The 21,359-nt window shown below is 42.1% G+C and overlaps 1 protein-coding gene across 1 annotated transcript in view; it reads right to left on the bottom strand.

Moving 5' to 3' along the window:
* LOC125629477 (cytosolic phospholipase A2 gamma-like) overlaps nt 1–21,104 on the bottom strand; it is a 41,650-nt gene extending 20,546 nt beyond the window's left edge. The window contains exons 1-9 of the mRNA XM_075118557.1: nt 21,081–21,104; nt 19,844–19,960; nt 18,466–18,608; nt 14,882–15,080; nt 14,136–14,253; nt 12,928–13,068; nt 9,796–9,849; nt 3,863–3,919; nt 3,317–3,373 (exon numbers count right to left, since the gene is read on the bottom strand). Of these exons, the coding sequence (XP_074974658.1) occupies nt 3,317–3,373; nt 3,863–3,919; nt 9,796–9,849; nt 12,928–13,068; nt 14,136–14,253; nt 14,882–15,080; nt 18,466–18,608; nt 19,844–19,960; nt 21,081–21,104 (910 nt within the window). The remainder of the gene's footprint in view (nt 1–3,316; nt 3,374–3,862; nt 3,920–9,795; nt 9,850–12,927; nt 13,069–14,135; nt 14,254–14,881; nt 15,081–18,465; nt 18,609–19,843; nt 19,961–21,080) is intronic.
* Nucleotides 21,105–21,359: the final 255 nt, after the last annotated feature.

Genomic DNA, 21,359 nt, shown 5'->3' with positions numbered 1-21,359 from the left:
CCTTTGCCTCCATTGCTCTCCTGTGAGCAGCTTCTAGAGCTTTTTCGGCTTCTTTCATTGTCTCCAGTTTGGCTAACTCCAATTTGTGTAGTGCCTTGGTGTCTGTCATCTTTACCTCTCTGTTTTTAACTAACTTTACACCCGAGGGTTAGAAATAAAACAAACAAAACTTGGCTTGTAAAATTTTGCCCTGCTGGAATAGGATACCTATTCTCTGATAGTGATTGTCAGCCTACAGAAAAAGACAATTCCCTTTGTCTCTGCTCTGGCTCCAAATCAAAGCAAAAAAGCTCCACTACTTGGAAACCTCCTTTCCAGCAGCCCCAAAGGAAAAAAAAAATCCTTTTCAAATCTGTGCTCCTTTTAAAAAAAATCAAAATCCTAAAAAAAAAAAAAACCCTACCACTTTTGTCTCCAGGCAAATGGGTAGAACACCCCCCTATTTACTTTTAGGGGAAAAAAAACCTCTGGTTTGCGAAGACTGTGAATTTCCCTGCAGGAGGTTAAGTACACTTCCTCTAGGCAAAGAAAACCTGCAATTCACAAAGATAATCCCCTTTTGTCTCTGCTCTGGCCCCAAAGCAGAGAAAAAACTAGCTGCTTTCAGTTGGACCTCCTTTCCAGCAGCCCCAAAGGAAAAAAAAATTCCTTTTTAAAATCTGTATTTCTGGCTCAAAAAAATCTCAAATTGATCTCAAAAGGATTTCAGGTTAATCAGCAGCAGATCGAGGGAAGTGATTATTCCCCTCTTTTCGGCACTGGTGAGGCCACATCTGGAGTATTGCATCCAGTTTTGGGCCCCCCACTTCAGAAAAGATGTGGACTAATTGGAGAGAGTCCAGCGGAGGACAACTAAAATGATCAGGAGCCTGGACACATGAGTTACGACCAGAGGCTGAGGGAACTGGGCTTGTTTAGTCTGCAGAAGAGAAGAGTGAAGGGGGATTTGATAGCAGCCTTCAACCACCTGAAGGGGGGTTCCAAATAGGATGGAGCTCAGCTTTTCTCAGTGGTGGCAGATGACAGAACAAGGAGCAATGGTCTCAAGTTGCAGTGCGGGAGGTCTAGGTTGGATATTAGGAAACACTATTTCACTAGGAGTGAGGTGAAGCACTGGAATGGGTTACCTAGGGAGGTGGTGGAATCTCCATCCTTAGAGGTTTTTAAGGCCCAGCTTGACAAAGCTCTGGCTCGGATGATTTAGTTGGTGTTGGTCCTGCTTTGAGCAGGGGATGGGACTAGATGACCTCCTGAGGTCTCTTGCAGCCCTAATCTTCTATGATTCTTTGTCAAACAGAGAATGTGAGAGTTAATATTTATTGGAATGGATAACCAATACCCACAACACAATTTGCCCAATTCAGGTAAAAATCAGAACCAACATTACTCTTGTAAAGAGAGTTACAGGTTTCCAGGAATGTATTGTTATACTGAAACATATTAATGACTGCCATCTGGTATGTATTTGATCTGAAGACATTCACAGACCTCTTCCATGCCAGTGGGCCTGTTATGCATACTTCAGACTCAGAAGGCTCATATAAATCAGCCTAGGTAGGAAATGGTTTTCCCATTCCACAAAAATTTTGGAGATTTCCAAAATGTGCCTGTCTTGAATTGATTCAAATAGTCAAATCTCAAAATGCTTTGCAAACTGACATACCTCACCCCTAAAATCAGTTCAGATCAATTGAAATGTTTCATTTAAATAATGTTAATCCTTTTCATTAGTATAAATTAAGTTCACTTTCAAAATGAAAAGCTTTTTAAACTGAAAAAATATTTGTTTAGTTTAAAGTATGCTGAAACAGGATTTTTCATCAATTTCAAAGTATTTTTTCCAGCTTTTTTAGTTGGGGTGTTAATCGAAATTAACCCTTTCCAACTGACAGTTTGAGTTTTGTCAAAGTGGCATTTTTCAGGAACAAAAAACTATTTTGTCAAAAAAATTCCCAATCATCTCTACAATTACACCCTTTTAGTGAAACAAATGCAAACAATGAGAGTATTTCCTATGGCAGGTCAGATTTCAGCCATGCATACTGAATGGCTTCATAAATGATCTGGAGGATGGTGTGGATTGCACTCTCAGCAAATTTGCGGATGATACTAAACTGGGAGGAGTGGTAGATACGCTGGAGGGGAGGGATAGGATACAGAAGGACCTAGACAAATTGGAGGATTGGGCCAAAAGAAATCTGATGAGGTTCAATAAGGATAAGTGCAGGATCCTGCACTTAGGATGGAAGAATCCAATGCACCGCTACAGACTAGGGACCGAATGGCTAGGCAGCAGTTCTGCGGAAAAGGACCTAGGGGTGACAGTGGACGAGAAGCTGGATATGAGTCAGCAGTGTGCCCTTGTTGCCAAGAAGGCCAATGGCATTTTGGGATGTATAAGTAGGGGCATAGCGAGCAGATCGAGGGACGTGATCATTCCCCTCTATTCGACATTGGTGAGGCCTCATCTGGAGTACTGTGTCCAGTTTTGGGCCCCACACTACAAGAAGGATGTGGAGAGGGTCCAGTGAAGGGCAACAAAAATGATTAGGGGTCTAGAACACATGACTTATGAGGAGAGGCTGAGGGAGCTGGGATTGTTTAGCCTGCAGAAGAGAAGAATGAGGGGGGATTTGATAGCTGCTTTCAACTACCTGAAAGGGGGTTCCAAAGAGGATGGCTCTAGACTGTTCTCAATGGTAGCAGATGACAGAACGAGGAGTAATGGTCTCAAGTTGCAGTGGGGGAGGTTTAGATTGGATATTAGGAAAAACTTTTTCACTAAGAGGGTGGTGAAACACTGGAATGCGTTACCTAGGGAGGTGGTAGAATCTCCTTCCTTAGAGGTTTTTAAGGTCAGGCTTGACAAAGCCCTGGCTGGGATGATTTAACTGGGAATTGGTCCTGCTTCGAGCAGGGGGTTGGACTAGATGACCTTCAGGGGTCCCTTCCAACCCTGATATTCTATGATTCTATGATTCTATGATAATGGTTTCCCTGGTTGTACATGCAGAGGCTACGATATTTGTTGAAGGCTGGGTATCAGAGAGGCAGAAGGCCAAGAGATGGAGTTGTGAGCATGACCGTGAAAAGGAAGCACAGAGATTGAGCTGGCTGGGCACAGAGCTCTTTGAGTGGCAGACTTGGGGATTTCTGAGGAAGGAAACTGCTCGTTTTTTTGTTTCTACTCTGTTCAGGGAGACATGATTTACCTGACTTGTTTCATCTATTCCTCCCCCAAACAACATGGCCCTGAAGACCCCAACTATTGGCTAACGATGCAGAACAAAACAGGCAGCCATATGTATATACTTACCAGCTTCAGGTTCAAGGGTGGGTGCTGGAAACCCCTCGACTATTCCTTCTGGACAATCTGAAAATGCCATTAGGATTATCAGTTATTTCATGGACAATCACATAATCAACTAGGAAGCAATTCATGTTACAAAGATCACAGTCAAGTCAATATTTTCAAGTTTCATAAGGAACAAAATTTGTAGAAATTAGAGGAAATCCAATTTTTTTAGCTGAAATAGTTTTTTAACCAAAAAACAAAAGTAAACAAAATAAAATTTCTGCACAGAAACATTTCTGGGGGTTGAATATTTCTATTGTTTTCATGAGTGACTAGAATATGAAAACTGACTTTTTTCAGTAAATTTGTTTTGGTTTTGATAAAAACAATCATTTTTTAGAAAACTGTTAGTGAAATATTTTTTATTTCTGGTATTTCAGTGAACAACCAGTATTTTTTCCCCAGGGGAGGGGAAGGGAATGGCCTTTTATAGACATCAGCAGTAGGCACATCTGGTAAGTAATTCCACTTGTATCATTGGAGTGACCATGGTCTATAATGACCTACTTTCTTTAGATGGTGAATGTGATTCTTTTTCTCTCTTAAAGAAGCCAAAGAATATATCTGAAAAAAAAAAACAACCTCAATTAGGCGAGTCAGTTATTTCACAATACATTGACAATAATTCAGTCCTTTAGAACACAACTTTTAGGCGGCAAAGATTTAGGAGAAAAATATATTGATGAAATTATACCACATTTATTTCTGTCTACTCCCCATCAATCTTGTCACTAAATCTCTATCTTATCATTATCCCATGTTGAACACCCACTTAGTGTGGCACTGTGTCCTTCTCTAGAGGTGCTTGGGACACTTACAGAAGTTGATGTCACCTCTATTTGTGGTTGAACTAAAGGGGAACAAAGTGACACTTGGAGTGGGAGTGGTTTATATATCCATTTCTGTCTGTTCATATGACTCAAACCATCATCTAGATCTTATTACTTCCCAAAGTTGAAATCTTTGTCAAAGATGAAATATTAAATATCAGTTTTGACCTTTTTTTTTAAAAAAAATCCAGTAGGAAACTATAAAAGGAAACTAAGCCTTGGTCTACACTAGGACTTTAGGTCGAATTTAGCAGCGTTAAATCGATGTAAACCTGCACCCGTCCACACAATGAAGCCCTTTATTTCGACTTAAAGGACTCTTAAAATCAATTTCCTTACTCCACCCCAACAAGTGGATTAGCATTTAAATCGGCCTTGCCGGGTCGAATTTGGGGTACTGTGGACACAATTCGATGGTATTGGCCTCCGGGAGCTATCCCAGAGTGCTCCATTGTGACTGCTCTGGACAGCACTCTCAACTCAGATGCACTGGCCAGGTAGACAGGAAAAGAACTGCGAACTTTTGCATCTCCTTTCCTGTTTGGCCAGCGTGGCAAGCTGCAGGTGACCATGCAGAGCTCATCAGCAGAGGTGACCATGATGGAGTCCCAGAATCGCAAAAGAGCTGCAGCATGGACTGAACGGGAGGTACGGGATCTGATCGCTGTATGGGGAGAGGAATCCGTGCTATCAGAACTCCGTTCCAGTTTTTGAAATACCAAAACCTTTGTCAAAATCTCCCAGGGCATGAAGGACAGAGGCCATAACAGGGACCCGAAGCAGTGCCGCGTGAAACTTAAGGAGCTGAGGCAAGCCTACCAGAAAACCGGAGGGGCGAACAGCCGCTCCGGGTCAGAGCCCCAAACATGCCGCTTCTATGATGAGCTGCATGCCATTTTAGGGGGTTCAGCCACCACTACCCCAGCCGTGTTGTTTGACTCCTTCAATGGAGATGGAGGCAACACGGAAGCAGGTTTTGGGGACGAAGAAGAAGAAGATGATGATGATGACGAGGTTGTAGATAGCTCACAGCAAGCAAGCGGAGAAACCGCTTTTCCCGACAGCCAGGAACTGTTTCTCACCCTGGACCTGGAGCCAGTACCCCCCGAACCCACAAGGCTGCTTCCTGGACCCGGCAGGCGGAGAAGGGACCTCCGGTGAGTGTACCTTTTAAAATTCTATACATGGCTTAAAAGCAAGCATGTGAAAGGATTAATTTGCCCTGGCATTTGCGGCTCTCCTGGATGTACTCCCAAAGCCTTTGCAAAAGGTTTCTGGGGAGGGCAGCCTTATTGCGTCCTTCATGGTAGGACACTTTACCACTCCAGGCCAGTAACACGTACTCGGGAATCATTGTACAACAAAGCATTGCAGTGTATGTTTCCTGGCGTTCAAACAACATCCATTCTTTATCTCTCTGTGTTATCCTCAGGAGAGTGAGATATCATTCATGGTCACCTGGTTGAAATAGGGTGCTTTTCTTCAGGGGACACTCAGAGGAGCCCGTTCCTGCTGGGCTGTTTGCCTGAGGCTGAACAGAAATGTTCCCCGCTGTTAGCCACGGGGAGGGGGGAGGGTTGAGGGGGTAGCCACGTGGGGGGGGGAGGCAAAATGCGACCTTGTAACGAAAGCACATGTACTATGTATGTAATGTTAACAGCAAGGTTTACCCTGAAAGACTGTAGCCACTGTTTTATAAAATGTGTCTTTTTAAATACTGCTGTCCCTTTTTTTTTCTCCACCAGCTACATGTGTTTCAAGGATCACAGGATCTTCTCCTTCCCAGAGGCTAGTGAAGATTAGAAAGAAAAAAAAATGCACTCGTGATGAAATGTTCTCTGAGCTCATGCTGTCCTCCCACACTGACAGAGCACAGACCAATGCGTGGAGGCACATAATGTCAGAGTGCAGGAAAGCACAAAATGACCGGGAGGAGAGGTGGTGGGCTGAAGAGAGTAAGTGGCAGGCTGAAGAGAGTAAGTGGCGGGCTGAAGACAGGGCTGAAGCTCAAATGTGGTGGCAGCGTGATGAGAGGAGGCAGGATTCAATGCTGAAGCTGCTGGAGGATCAAACCAGTATGCTCCAGTGTATGGTTGAGCTGCAGCAAAGGCAGCTGGAGCACAGACTGCCACTACAGCCCCTGTGTAACCAACCGCCCTCCTCCCCAAGTTCCATAGCCTCCACACCCAGACGCCCAAGAACACGGTGGGGGGCCACCGGCCAACCAGCCACTCCGCCACAGAGGATTGCCCCCAAAAAAGAAGGCTGGCTTTCAATAAATTTTAAAGTTGTAAACTTTTAAAGTGCTGTGCTTAAAGTGCTGGGTGGCATTTTCCTTCCCTCCTCCACCACCCCTCTTGGGCTACCTTGGTATTCATCCCCCTATTTGTGTGATGAATGAATAAAGAATGCATGAATGTGAAGCAACAATGACTTTATTGCCTCTGCAAGCGGTGATTGAAGGGAGGAGGGGAGGGTGGTTAGCTTAAAGGGAAGTAGAGTGAACCAAGGGGCGGCGGGTTTCATCAAGGAGAAACAAACAGAACTTTCACACCGTAGCCTGGCCAGTCATGAAACTGGTTTTCAAAGCTTCTCTGATGCGTACCGCGCCCTCCTGTGCTCTTCTAACCGCCCTGGTGTCTGGCTGCACGTAACCAGCAGCCAGGCGATTTGCCTCAACCTCCCACCCCGCCATAAACATGTCCCCCTTACTCTCACAGATATTGTGGAGCACACAGCAAGCAGTGGGAATATTGGTTTCGCTAAGGTCTAACCGAGTCAGTAAACTGCGCCAGCGCGCCTTTAAACGTCCAAATGCACATTCTACCACCATTCTGCACTTGCTCAGCCTGTAGTTGAACAGCTCCTGACTACTGTCCAGGCTGCCTGTGTACGGCTTCATGAGCCATGGCATTAAGGGTAGGCTGGGTGCCCACGGATACATATAGGCATTTCAACATCCCCAACAGTTATTTTCTGGTCTGGGAATAAAGTCCCTTCCTGCAGCTTTTGAAACAGACCAGAGTTCCTGAAGATGCGAGCGTCATGTACCTTTCCCGGCCATCCCACGTTGATGTTGGTGAAACGTCCCTTGTGATCCACCCGAGCTTGCAGCACTATTGAAAAGTACCCCTTGTGGTTTATGTACTCGCCGGCTTGGTGCTCCTGTGCCAAGATAGGGATATGGGTTCCGGTGCCAAGATAGGGATATGGCCCCACCACAGTTAGGGAATCCCATTGCAGCAAAGCCATCCACTATGACCTGCACATTTCCCAGGGTCACTACCCTTGATATCAGCAGATCTTTGATTGTGTGGGCTACGTGCATCACAGCAGCCCCCACAGTAGATTTGCCCACTCCAAATTGATTCCCAACTGACCGGTAGCTGTCTGGCGTTGCAAGCTTCCACAGGGCTATCGCCACTTGCTTCTCAACTGTGAGGGCTGCTCTCATCTTGGTATTCATGTGCTTCAGGGCAGGGGAAAGCAAGTCACAAAGTTCCATGAAAGTGTCCTTACGCATGCGAAAGTTTTGCAGCCGCTGGGAATCGTCCCAGACCTGCAACACTATGCGGTCACACCAGTCTGTGCTTGTTTCCCAAGCCCAGAATCGGCATTCCACAGCATGAACCTGCCCCCTGCACCATGATGCATGCATTGGCAGGGCCCATGCTTTCAGAGAAATCTGTGTCCATGTCCTGATCACTCACGCGACCGCGCTGACGTCGCCTACTCGCCCGGTATCGCTCTCCCAGGTTCTGGTGCTGCATATACTTCTGGATAATGCATGTGGTGTTTAATGTGCTCCTAATTGCCAAAGTGAGCTGAGCGGCCTCCATGCTTACCTTGGTACGGCGTCCGCTCAGAAAAAAGGGGCGGAATGATTGTCTGCCGTTGCTCTGACAGAGGGAGGGGCGACTGAAGACATGGCTTACAGGGTTGGCTTCAGGGAGCTAAAATCAACAAAGGGGGTGGCTTTACATCAAGGAGTATTTCAGGCAGGACTTCACGGAGGGTTCCAATAAGAAATGGTGCACCTAAGTTATTGTTCTTATTGGAACAAGGAGGTTAGTCTGGCCTCTGATTGATACATGGCTAGATTTACGTCGCTGCACCTTCCCTGTGAGTGACTGCAGTGTGACCTAGAGGAATGAGTCCCCTAGACGGGGGAGGGGGGGAAGCAAATGAGTACAAAACAAATCTGGTCTATTTCTTGTTTTGATCCACTCCATCTATCTTTTACATCTTTGGCTGGCAGCAGACGGTGCAGAAGGACTGCATGCCATCCACATCTCATGGCTGCCCGGCAGAAGATGATGCAATAGGACTGCTAGCAATCCATATCGCCTGCCTGCTCACCGTAAGACGGTTCAATAGGACTGACTGCAGGACTAAAGAGAATGACCTGGTCAAGTCACTCCAAATTTAGTCCCTGTGCCCATGTCTGCCCAGGCGCTCCTGGCCGACATGGCCAGGAGCACCTCAGACATGACGATGACGGCTACCAGTCGTATTGTACCGTCTGCTGCCACAAGGCAAGGGGTTGCTGTTACTGTGTAGCAATGCAGTACCACGTCTGCCAGCACCCAGGAGACATACGGTGACGGTTACCTGAGCGGGCTCCATGCTTGCCATGGTATGGAGTCTGCACAGGTAACTCAGGAAAAAAGGCACGAAACGATTGTCTGCCCTTGCTTTCACGGAGGGAGGGAGGGAACAGGGGCCTGACGATATGTACCCAGAACCACACGCGACAATGTTTTAGCCCCATCAGGCATTGGGATCTCAACCCAGAATTCCAATGGGCAGCGGAGACTGCGGGAACTGTGGGATAGCTACCCACAGTGCAACACTCCGGAAGTCGACTCTAGCCTCGGTATTGTGGAAGCACTCCGCCGAGTTAATTCACTTAATGCACTTAGAGCATTTTCTGTGGGGACACACACACTCGAATATATAAAACCGATTTCTAAAAAACCGACTTCTATAAATTCGACCTAATTTCGTAGTGTAGACATACCCTAACAAAGAAAAAACAGTGTAAGATGACACTTTATTTCATTTTTTAGAAACCAAAACATATCATTTTTCTATTTTTGGTGTTTGAATTTTCACTGCATTTCACAATCTCTCTCTCCCTTTTGTACTCATCGTCCTCTTTTTTTTAACTCACTGGGGAAAGTCGCATGTGGAAGAATATAAAAAGATGTGAGAAAAGTGGAGTAAATCCCAATTTTCAAACTTATTTTACTATTTTTCAACTAGAAAAAGTTGGGCATTTTTCCCACCAAAATTTGTGATTTTCTGATCTTCTCTAATAAAAATTTAAAACAGCCAGTCTAAGAACTTTTGCCATGAATTAAAATAGAATAAATAACTAAATAAAAAAAGTCTGCAGAACACAAAACATCCTCACATTCAGCAGCACACACAAAGAGATGCAGTTTGCCTTGTGCTGTAAAAGTCCTTACAGCGGGTTATTTTAGAGCAATGCAGGAAGCTAGTTCTGGAGTTGATGAAGAAGACTCCACTCTAGAGAGTCCCATCCAGAACAAACTTGAGGACCTGAGCTCTGACGCCAGTGTGCTATGAGAACAGAAACTGGCATACCTTTTATTACTTTTTCATTTTCCGTTTTGCTGCCAATGGCACTTCCCCACAAACCTGAAAACAAGAAGGAAAAGAGTATAAAAGGATTTGAAGCTGTTTACTTACACAGGTTCTACTTAGGGTTGATCATAACAGTATTTTCTTCACATTATTTTTTTATAGAAAATTGGGGTTTTTGTCAAAATGAAAATGTCAAGTAAAATGTCTGCTTTCATGAAAAGGGTTTTTTTCATTAGAAACTTTTTTTATTTTTTATTTTATGTATTAATTTATTTATGTATTGGCTGAAAACTGAAATGTTTTTTGGTTTTCAAAAGGATTTGGTTTTCACTGCTTTTGCGCTGAACATTTTTATTGTGAGGGGTTTTCTTTTCCTTTCTTTTCTGAAAAGTCAAAAAATTTCCACTGAACATTTTCACAGTATTTAAAAAAAATATTATCCCATTTTCCAGACTGTGGGGAGAGAAATCCCCAAAATTACTAGTTCCATGGTAAGAACCATTCTGCTATGTAAGGAGGACTCTAGTTTGGGTCAAGAAATACAAGCAAAGAAACACATACCATAGATCATAAAGTCCTGCAGTCATAGACCTTGAGGCAGAAGGGACCATGAGATCATCAAATCTCACCTCCTGCAAACCACTAGACAGAAACACTACCCAAGATCCACACACTAAACCCAGCAACCAGAATTAAACAAAAGTCTCACAATCCCCAGAAGACCAAACTGTGAGAACATGTAATGGTTCCATATTGCGACCACATATGGGAGTGTGGTAATTAAGGTTATTCATTAATTAGATTCCTCACCAGTATCCAATGGACTGTCCTCCAGATGGCCCAAAATGTAGCAAAGGGTCAAATTGTGACCTCAGTTACACTACTGTAAACCACAAGATTATCTATTCAAGTCAATGAAGTTACTCTGAGGTGTAACAGAGTAGAAATTGGCCCATTTCCTTTAGAGAGCAATAAAAAATTACTGCTTGGATTTACACAGGAGCTTAAGGTAATTAGATGCCCAATTCCCAATGAAATTGGGATTTGGGCACCTAACTCCTTTTAAAATCCCTAGAAGGTAAGGCTGGGTTTTCAAATGAGCAGAAAAGGCCAAGCAACACAAACATGGGTGATCAACTCAGGCTATATCTACACTATAGACCTTAGAGACCTTAGAGCGACCTTAGAGAGACACAGCTGTACTGCTGCAGCCATGTTGCTGTAAGGTCTCCCATGTAGCTGCTGTATGCCGATGGGACAGCTCTCTTCCGTCGGCATAAACCATGAACATAGCACTGTCCACACGGGTAGTTTTGTTGTTGAAACTTACATTGGTCATAGGGATTTTTTTTCCACATCCTGACAGACAAAAGTTTTACCAACAAAAGTTTTACCAACAAAAGTGCTAGCGCTACCAACAAAAGTGATAGCTTCAAAGGAGGCAGAATGGTCTACTTAATTGGGCACCACTCTGAGAATCAGGATACCTTGGTTCCTAAACCTTATCTCCCGTTACTGCACCGAGTGACTTCCCAGTTGTGACTTGAGTCATTTTCCCTTCCTATGTCATTTTTCCCCACCTGTACAATGCACATATTGATAATCAGAAAAAGTGCTTTAAGAGCTATGGATGAAAAGTGCTAAAGTTGGTTGAGATTTTCTGCTGAAACACTTGTGGAGAAAATTCCATTCGATCAAACCTAAACTGTTGATCGAAAAGAGTCAGTTTGGATGAATTTTTTACATGATTTTTTTTTTTGAATAAAGTTTCAAATTGTTTCATTTTTACTTTTTTATAAACAAAAACTGTTTTTTGTTTTTTCTTTAAAAAGAACACTTTAAAATTTAATTTAATTATAGTAAAGAAAAAGTAAAAAATAAAAAGGGTCAAAACTGAAATGAAACATTTGAAATTAATTGCAGAGAAATGCAAAGTTATGCACTTTGCAAAAAATAATCCCAACTATATGTACAAAATTATGGGATCTAAATTAGCTGTTACCACTCAAGAAAGAGCTCTTTGAGCCATTGTGGATAATTCTCTGAAAAGATCCACTCAGTGTACAGTGGCAGTCATAAAAGCTAACAGACTGTTGGGATTCATTAGGAAAGGGCTAGATAAGACAGAAAGTATCAAATGCCACTATATAAATCCATGGTACACTCACACCGTGAATACTGTGTGCAGTTCTGGTCCCTCCATCTCAAAAAATATATATTAGAATTGTAAAAAGTACAGAGAAGAGCAACAAAAATGATTAAGGATATGGAACAGATACAGTATGAGTAAAGATTAAAAGGACTGGGACTTTTCAGCTTGGAAAAGAGGTGACTAAGAGGGGTATGTTAGAATTCTATAAAATCATGAATGGTCTGGAGAAAGTGAATAAGGAAGTGTTATTTATCTGTGCACATGACACAAGAACCAGGGGACCCCCTATGAAATTAATAGGCAGCAAGTTTAAAACAAAAACACAACACACAATCAACCTGTGGAACTTGTTGTTGGGGGATCTTGTGAAAGCCAAAAGTATAACGGGATTTAAAGAAGATTTCAATAAGTTCATGGAGGAGATGTCCATCAATGGCTATTAGTCATGATGGGTAGGGATGCAATCCCACACTCTGGGTGTCCCTAGCCTCTGATTGCCAGAAGCTGGGTGTGGACAATAGGAAGACAAATCACTCAATGATTGACTATTCTGTTCATTCTCTCTGAAGCACCTGGCATTGGTCACTGTCGAAAGACAGTGGATACGAGGCTAGATGGACCTACTAGTCCAGATGGACCTTTGGTCTGACTCATTGTGGCTGTTTTTATATTCTCATTTAAATGAAATATTTTGACACACCTGAACCAAAACATTTTTTTTATTTTCAGTTTGTGAAAAAAAATAATTTGTTTTTTTGTTCTGATTTAGGAAAGGAATTTCTTTTGATTCTCAAAATTTTTTATGGCTTATGAAAACTGGTTTTTACCCCACTCAACTGTCTACATAAAAGCTCTCTAATATATGTAAATATTTCTCCATTTTAGTATTCCATGGTTTATTTCCGATATCTATGCATCTAACCAGGCTCAATTGTGTCAATTGTCTCCATCTCCTAAGAAGAAGGGGCATGATCATTCACCTTGTAGGTAACTCATGCTTTTCTCTTCTTTCTGCTTCTTTAGTTCTCCATTCTTGTATTCACTTCCAAAGTATTCCATGGGTACACTTGCTCCATAGCCAAGGAAGCTGGCTTCATGGGGGGTGAACTCAAACCAGGATGCTGAAAAATAAAAAGAAAGAGTTTGGAAACAAAGCCCAGCAAGAGTTTTGAGGTTGCAGGTGAATCAGCAGGAAAGGGTGGCATGAGATATCCATAACTCAGGGGAATGTGAGCGTGCTTCAAACAACATCTGCATTAATAAAGTTTCTTCCCATCCATGTTGTCCCATCTTCATATTCCTCCTTGACTCCTATTCACATTCTGTATGAAGCCATTGGTCCTCACCTCCCAGGCTCCAACTACAACCCCACACCACCTGTGTCTCAGTTCAGAGTTCTTACCACTAAAGCTGAGCAAATAATGTAATTTTTAATTCAGGGGCTGAACCAAAAACTCTGGAGAAAAATTTTGACTTTGTTGGATCATTTTTGATCAGCTAAAGTCATACCTATAAGTGAATGGAGTGATGGCTGGTGAGTTTCTTGTGAAATTATTCTTTCATGCTCCAGGAATTTTACTGCGTTATTAATGATGTTAGCTTCCTAGATGCTTCAAGACACATAATTTTATATTGTTAAATCTAAATAAGTAAATAAGATAATAAATAAAGTGTGTCTCCACCTAGAAAGATTTTCCAAAATAGGAGAAAGGAAAAAAGAAAACAAGAGTGAGTTTGAATTTTTCTCAAAAAAGATTTTTGCATGAACAAAACTTATTCCCAGCAGTCGTAAATGTTACCTGGATTTTCCCTGTTTTGTGAAATTTTCTGCCATAGTTTTACTGATATTTTAAGGAATTTTTTTAAGGTTTTGTTTCACTTACTCTTTTCTTACTGAAAATCAAGATTTTGTTAAAGAAAATCAAATTAAAATATGTTTTGATACAATTTCTAGGGGAAACAAAGGAAACAAATGTCATGCAACAAGAAAAAGGGGCCCATTAATAATCCTGGTGAACAAAAAAGATTTAATTTTTTTTATTTTTTTTCACAATTTGTTTTTTCATTTTCAATCAGCTCTAAAGACAACCTCAACATCTCTGCTGCCTCGAGGAGTTGTATGGAGGTGAAATAAATGACAGGCTTCTTTACACTGAGATTACATATAGATTTGGTTGTTTATTTTTACCTGGAGAGTATTCAGTTACTTTGGAAAAACTTCGCTCATCCACTGCTGCATAGATGGGATAGGGGTTATGTCCGTTCTCAGAAGCACTCCGCTGCTCAGACAAGTGTCCCTTGTCCAGCTGTACAGACAAGATTTTATAAGTTCAGACAAACACACTCCTACTTTTAAACTGTGATTGTAACATTGCGTATAGTCTCTGCGCTGACAGCTCAGTCCAAGCCTGAGCTCAGGGCGCCAACACATTTCCATATGCTGACATGATAGCTAGACAGATGTGGAGTTTGCCCTCAGTCACCCAAGTGTATAGATGAAGTAACTCAAGTAACTCCACAGAATTCAGTGGAGCCACTCAGCATTTATTTATCTATGAGAATAAGCCTTCCTCAATGACTAAGTGGTCAAGCCATTAGCCTAAGACTTAGTCCCCACTTCCCCTGCAGACTCCCTGAGGGAAGTTCTATACACTAAGCCCAGGGTCTGACTCAGGTGTAAGCCCAAGACCCATTTCTCTGCACACAAAAATCAGTCTGACTTGGCTCAGCATGCACTCAGGACCCAAGGTCTTAGGTCCTTAATAGAGGGGTAGGTCAGAGCCGGTGTGCCACAGCAACTTGGGTCCAAGCCCTCTCGTTTTCCTGTGTGGACTCAAATCAACGTGCAATCCCAAGTCATAAGGTTGGGTAGGTTGGTGAGTGGGGCTAGATGGGGACCTTAGAAAGTTACAAAAGGGAAAGTTTTTCACCCACCTCATGTAACATTCCATAGACCACAGTGTAGGCCCAGAACTCAGTCAGGGAGTAATTTTCATCTTTAGCCGCCTCGAGTAGCATTTTCGTTGCCTTTGGGATGCTCCAGGTGTATTTGGAAAGTCTAGCACACATACTTTCCTCCAAGGCCTGCAATTTCTCTGCCCAGTCCCCATTTTTGTAGAGAGATGACATACACCTATTACAGAGACAAAACACACATTGCAAGGGGAACAGGATATGGGCAATTTCCCCCAGCCCTTTCAATGTCTGCATAATTATTTATTAGAATATTTTCACTTATTGTTCTATCATGGCAATGCATTTGTAACCCCCAAGGATCACATGGCTGTCTGGATGGCTGCTGTGGAAAGCCACAGCATCAGCAGAGATAAAATCCAAATCCCCCAGGTCCTTACCAGGTTGAGCAAATGGGGAATCTCCATTAGCAATACACAGGGTCCATGATACCGAGTTTGAACAGCTCTGGTTACATTCAGGATATTTGTAACATCCACAGATCTGTCCTGCCCATGATGACTCTTTCACCCTAACATTGACTTCAGTGGGACTATTTGTGCAGAAAGTTTGGGAGGGGAAGAATGGTTCAGTGGTTAGGAAACTTGCCTAGAACTCAGGAAATGTGGGTTCTGCTCCCTGCTCTCCCAGAGATTGTAACGTTGGTTCCCCATAGGAAAAGGGGGATACAGGCACTTTCCTAACTCACAGGGGTGTTATGGAGATAAATACAGTGGTGCTCAGATACTATGTTAATGTGGGACAGATAAGTAATTATGATAATTAGGAAGTCACCCACTGGTATCAGTCTCCCATTGAATTGCATCACCAATGGAATGCCTAACTCCCTTAGGGTCCTGTGTCAACTGCTACTCATTGTGAGCAAGGCTATCAGTAAGTGGCCCTGTTAGATTAGCTGGATGTTCTGAAGGACACAGTCTCCTTTTCCATTGAGAAACTAACTCTCCACCCTATCCTACAAACTTGCGACCATTGTTGTCTCTTTTGCACCTGGTTATCCCCATCTTGTGTTACACCCTGTCACTTGTTCCAGTTTAACAAACACCAGTTATGTGCATTTCTCACTTTTCCTATGGCGCAAACCATTGTTCACACTCTGCCTCTCTTTAACCACAACTAAAATAACAGTCTCTCGACTGGAGAAAAAGGGACAAAGAAGGTAGTAGGCACTGTTCTGCTATCCTGATTTCAGCACTAATGCAAACTACAAGTATGCCAAAAGTCACGTCAGGTCACAGAAAATCCCAAGTTTGGCTTAAAAATCATGAGATTTATTTTAAAAACTTGGGTTCCTTTCACTTGCCTTCTGTCATTTGAGCTGGTAGGGTTCACATTTCCAAGCTTTTCTCCACAACCACCAGAGACAGACATGTATGCTTCATAAAATAATGAAAGCTGACGCCTGGTTTACACTAGACTGTTAGGCCAGCATGACTGTGTTGCTCAAGGGGTGAAAAATCCACACTTCGGAGTGCCATATTTAAGCTAACTTAAGTCCCTATGTAGGCAGCGCTAGGTGGATGGAAGAATTCTTCTGCCAGCTTAGCTATGGCCTGTCAAGGAGCTGGATTAGCTGTACTGTCGGGAGAACCCCTCCCTCCAGTGTAGGTAGTGTCTACACTGAAGCACTACAGCAGCTAAACTGCAGTGGCACAGCTGTGCCTCTATAGCCTCGATGAGCTGTGAGACTCACAAAAATCACATGACTGATGGAGCTTGGGCTCTAAGGGAAACACCAGAATTCAAGAGATTCACAATGACACTGTACGAGTTATAAATACTAAATTAGAACTATAGGGCTGGGCCCCTGTCACTTTTGCCCATGTAGAAATCTTAGAAGGGTCAGACTTAAAAGGCATGTACATACAGCAATGTTAGTATAAATCAGGTTAGCAGGCTCTGGATCTGTTAACCTGGGACTTGAGCATCTAGACTCATGTGTAACCCCAGGTTTGGAATTGTTAAACTCCTGGTCACAACCTGGGGCTCTAGAGTCTACACTGCATTATGAGGGACTGAATTCAGCCACCCATATCCCAGACTTTCTAGCACCCTCCCAAAACGTGGCTGCATTAGCCCTTTGTTCTTGCTTCAATATGGGAAAACTTCATGGTCTACCAAATTTGACTGTCAAGAGGACAAAGGAAGTTGGCCTGTGGGTCATCTTTGGTTGACTCCCAGAGCATGAGTCCAGTGGGACTGTGTCTACACTGCAAAGCAATTAGTCCTGAATCCTGGTCCTCACCTGACTCATGCTCAGACCCTCCACCCTCATGGAGTCCTAGGATCCTTGCTCTGGGTTTGCATGATTTGTGTGTAGATGGAAGAGGTATTGAGTTTGAGTCTGAGTTTGAACCCTGGGCTTACATTGCAATGTATGTAGGCCAAGGCCTTTCTGTAGTAAGAAGCAACAGCCATAGGACAACAGCCACCAGGAGCTAAGAACCAGGGAGTCATGTCCCATCTAATTTGCATCAAAAAATTTAATATTGGGTTGTTAAGAAGGCACTCCTGTCCTAATAGTACCCATCATTGCCAGATAAATAAACAGATCTTAGGATGCTTATAGACAACTTTGTTTTATAGTATTCGGTCTGGCAAGAAATCACTTACCAACAGTTGTGATAGTGAAATCTATATTTCTATTGTTTTGCCATTATGGTCCCTACTTCTCTATTGTTTCTCTGTATGGCCTCTGTCTATTTCTTTAATTGTTTCTGTATGTTGCATAAATAATTTTGAAAGATTTAAATCAACTAAGGTGATGGGGTATGATTGGTTAAATAATTGTTTCATAATGGACCAGGATTGGTGAAAAATACTGTTTAGTTTAAAATGATTGGTTTAGTACAGGTAAGTAGGACCCAAGTTTTAACCATATAAACTGAGGTCCAAAGGGAAGTTCTTTGGAACCTAACTCCAGGACACAGCTCAAGATCAGAGATGACAGACCTCAGCACTCTACTGACCATACCGTGCAGAAGCTGGAGCCCTGAAACTTCTAATCTTGACTGGCCATCAAGAAATGTTCATTTGCCTTATTAGGAGTGGTGAGAATTGTATGCGTAGCTTGTGTATTCTGTTTTGGTAACTGTTCATAAATAGAAGTTAAGGATATTACTGTGTAAGGTTCTTTTACTGGTAAAAAGGTCCTATAAACCCACTGAAGATTATTCCCTGGACCCAAGACGGGTAAGGGAGGGTACATAAATTGACTAGGTTTCGCTCTGAGCCCAGGACAGGTAAGCATGGGTGCCTTATCCCGCAAGCCCAGGATGGAAAAGTTTGGGGTGACTAAATTAACTGGGTTATGCCTTGAGCCCATGGTAGGGTAAAGGTATGGTGCCCTAGATTGTGCGGGTAACATGTTGGCATACTCACCCATTCTCATCTCCTCAGGAAATGGACAGACAGTTTTCTCCTATTGATGATGAAGTACCCAGCGTATCCTTTCGTTAATTATAACAATAGCAATAATTTCCCCTGGTTGTCAGTTCTACAGAGGGACACACTTTCATTCACCACATCTCTTGACATGCACCTACCAAGTGGAACCTGAGACCCCGCACAGGTACATGATGGTGTCCAAGAGACTATGCTTTTGTAGCTCCTGCAGGGTTCCATGAAGGGCGATCATGGCCCGCAGACCTCCACCAGCTCCCAGGATGGCGATATTGGGCACATCATCCTGAGGAAGGGAAAAGACTCAACAACATATAAACTGGGATTACTGAGGAACCGCCATTGCTCATCTAAGTTACTTTCACGGCATCTGCAGTCAAACACCTCCCATTCCCACCTAGGATATCCCCCATCATGGAATTTGAAAGAATATTTTGTAGGATCCAATTCTGCAAGCATTTACATTTGGGAGTGTCTTTATTTACACTTCTTTATTTACACTAAAAAGAAAAGGAGTACTTGTGGCACCTTAGAGACTAACCAATTTATTTGAGCATGAGCTTTCGTGAGCTACAGCTCACTTCATCGGATTCCACATCGGAATCCACGGTATGCATCCGATGAAGTGAGCTGTAGCTCACGAAAGCTCATGCTCAAATAAATTGGTTAGTCTCTAAGGTGCCACAAGTACTCCTTTTCTTTTTGCAAATACAGACTAACACGGCTGTTACTCTGAATCCTGTCTTTATTTACACTGATTTGAATGAGACAACTTCCATGAGTAACTTTATTCACAAGCTTTCCTGAATTCTACTTCTTCAAGAATAACTCCAATAGCTGTTATAATAGATGATGTGTGTGTATACTATGTATTCCATGTAGCATAACTACTGTTAATTATTAGAACTGCTGGAAAATTTTTGAACAAGGTTTTTTGTTTTGTTTTGTTTTGGAGTTTGGGGGATGAAAAATATCTTTTTTATTAAAAGGAACATTTTTATTGATATTTGTTAGGGTTTTGCCCAAAACCTGGAAAAAATCATTGTTTAACAATAAAAAACTGCCATATGTATATACGCACACACCTCATACAATATACTTAGTTTTAGGAAACAGAAAAAATCAGGTTTTAGGTTTTAAAAGAATCTGTGAAAAAATTCAATATAAATGATTTTTTTTCTTTTTTCCCTCTGAAAATAAAATATATTTCCCAGCCTGTTCTATCCATCATTTATATTTAAACGTGTATTTAAGTTCATCCCAATTCAGCAAAGCACTTAAACATGCACTTAATTTTAGCCACTCACTTAAGTCCCATTTATTTCAGTTTGTTTTATTCTAAAAGCCTTTAAAATAAAACCAGAAAACAAAACAAACAAAAACATAAAATAAAATAAAAAACCCAACAACCCATAACTTTTTGATGAACATATTTTCACCAGCTCTGTATGAGTATTCGTTACCATTGTCAATGTGCTATATATTCCTCTACAATTCTGTAAGACATTAATTGACTCCTACCAGATTACAGGGAATCCCCAGGCTATCCAGGCATTTCTTCACCTGCACCTTTCTGTTGCTTGTTCCTAATTTTTCCCCTTCTGAGAGCTCACGGGAAATTCGGATTTTACCTTCACTCTGTGGAAAAAAATGTCAAGAGAATGTATCATCTCTCAAAAATCTGTAAGAGATGGGACAATCTACAGAGATCCAGAAAATCCATTAAAGCATGTTCCAGGTGGAACCCAGAGCCCGTTTAGAGAGATTTCAGACATTTCTCCTACACTGGAACAACATGGGGGGAAAACTCTGTGAGGAGAAAGAAACACAAAGTGGGTAAGGGGATATTTTTTACTGGACCAACTTCTGTTGGTGAGAAAGACAAGCTTTCAAGCTCCACAGAGCTCTTCAGATCTGGGAAAGGTACTCAGAGTGTCGCAGCTAAATACAAGGTGATACAGCTTGTTAAACATAAGGACTTAACATGTTACCAGAAATCATTCAAAATCTAATATCCTGGGACCAACATGGCTACAACTACAATGAAAACAGCTGAGAAACTCATAGACACTTCCGAACATTTGAGCCCTCCTCATCCAGGCCAGACTGAGCTGAGCTGTTTCTTTTTATCTGCTCCCTCTATTGGAAGCATGCCCAGCAAGAGTGAGGGGGTGGAGCCTCTTGGGCCCAAAGCAGTTTCTTAACCCCTGCATTACCAGTGCTGGGTTGATACACCCCATCACACAGGGTAAATAGGAAATAAGTACTGGTCAAAATGAACCTTACAGTTCAGAGGATGTATTTTAGGTGCTCCCAAATATAGCAAGATTGGGCCCGAGTCTGTATTGCATAGCTACAATGAAACAATGTGGCATTGTCTTTGAATAAATGGAGCAAATGAACTTCAGAATAGTTTTGAAAAAAAAAGCTGGAGATGAAATTATTTGGTCATGCTTCATATTATAATTAGTTAATAAATGGTTAATAGATGTTATAAGCTCATGAAAGACAGGAGTAGTGTGCATTATAGATAAGCACATCAGTAAAAGATATTATGGGTGCTTATACCCCAAGACTAAAACCACCTGTTGAGCGGTTGTACCCTATAATAATTGATTAGCCATTTATTTAAAAAATCTATTTATCATTTATGAACTCTTTATGAGCTGTTTGTGAATGTACCCTTCATATGAAGTGTGATGAAGCATTTCCAAGACAATAGGTAGTGAAACTGCAAAATGTAAGAGGAATGGTATACCTTGTGTTTATGAAATATTTCCATCTTTGCTTTCCTGTTTGCCCTGTAATTTTAAATTCCTCTGCCAGTGAAAAAGGAAAGCTCCACCTCTTTCAGGAAATCCAAAAGCTCAGGCCAACATCTAATTTATTCTTCCTTTACCTTAAAGTATACGAGAGAAAATGAACATTTAATATAGTGACATAGGAAGTGCTGAAATACTGGATCAGACTCTAGGTCCTAATTACCTGAATGATATTGCTTAATAATTGGAGGTGCAGGAGGATAGATAGATAGATA

This window comes from Caretta caretta, chromosome 13 (genome assembly GCF_965140235.1).
Source record: "Caretta caretta isolate rCarCar2 chromosome 13, rCarCar1.hap1, whole genome shotgun sequence".
In the NCBI taxonomy this organism is placed as follows: domain Eukaryota; kingdom Metazoa; phylum Chordata; order Testudines; family Cheloniidae; genus Caretta; species Caretta caretta.
This window is presented reverse-complemented; position numbering and strand designations above follow the sequence as displayed.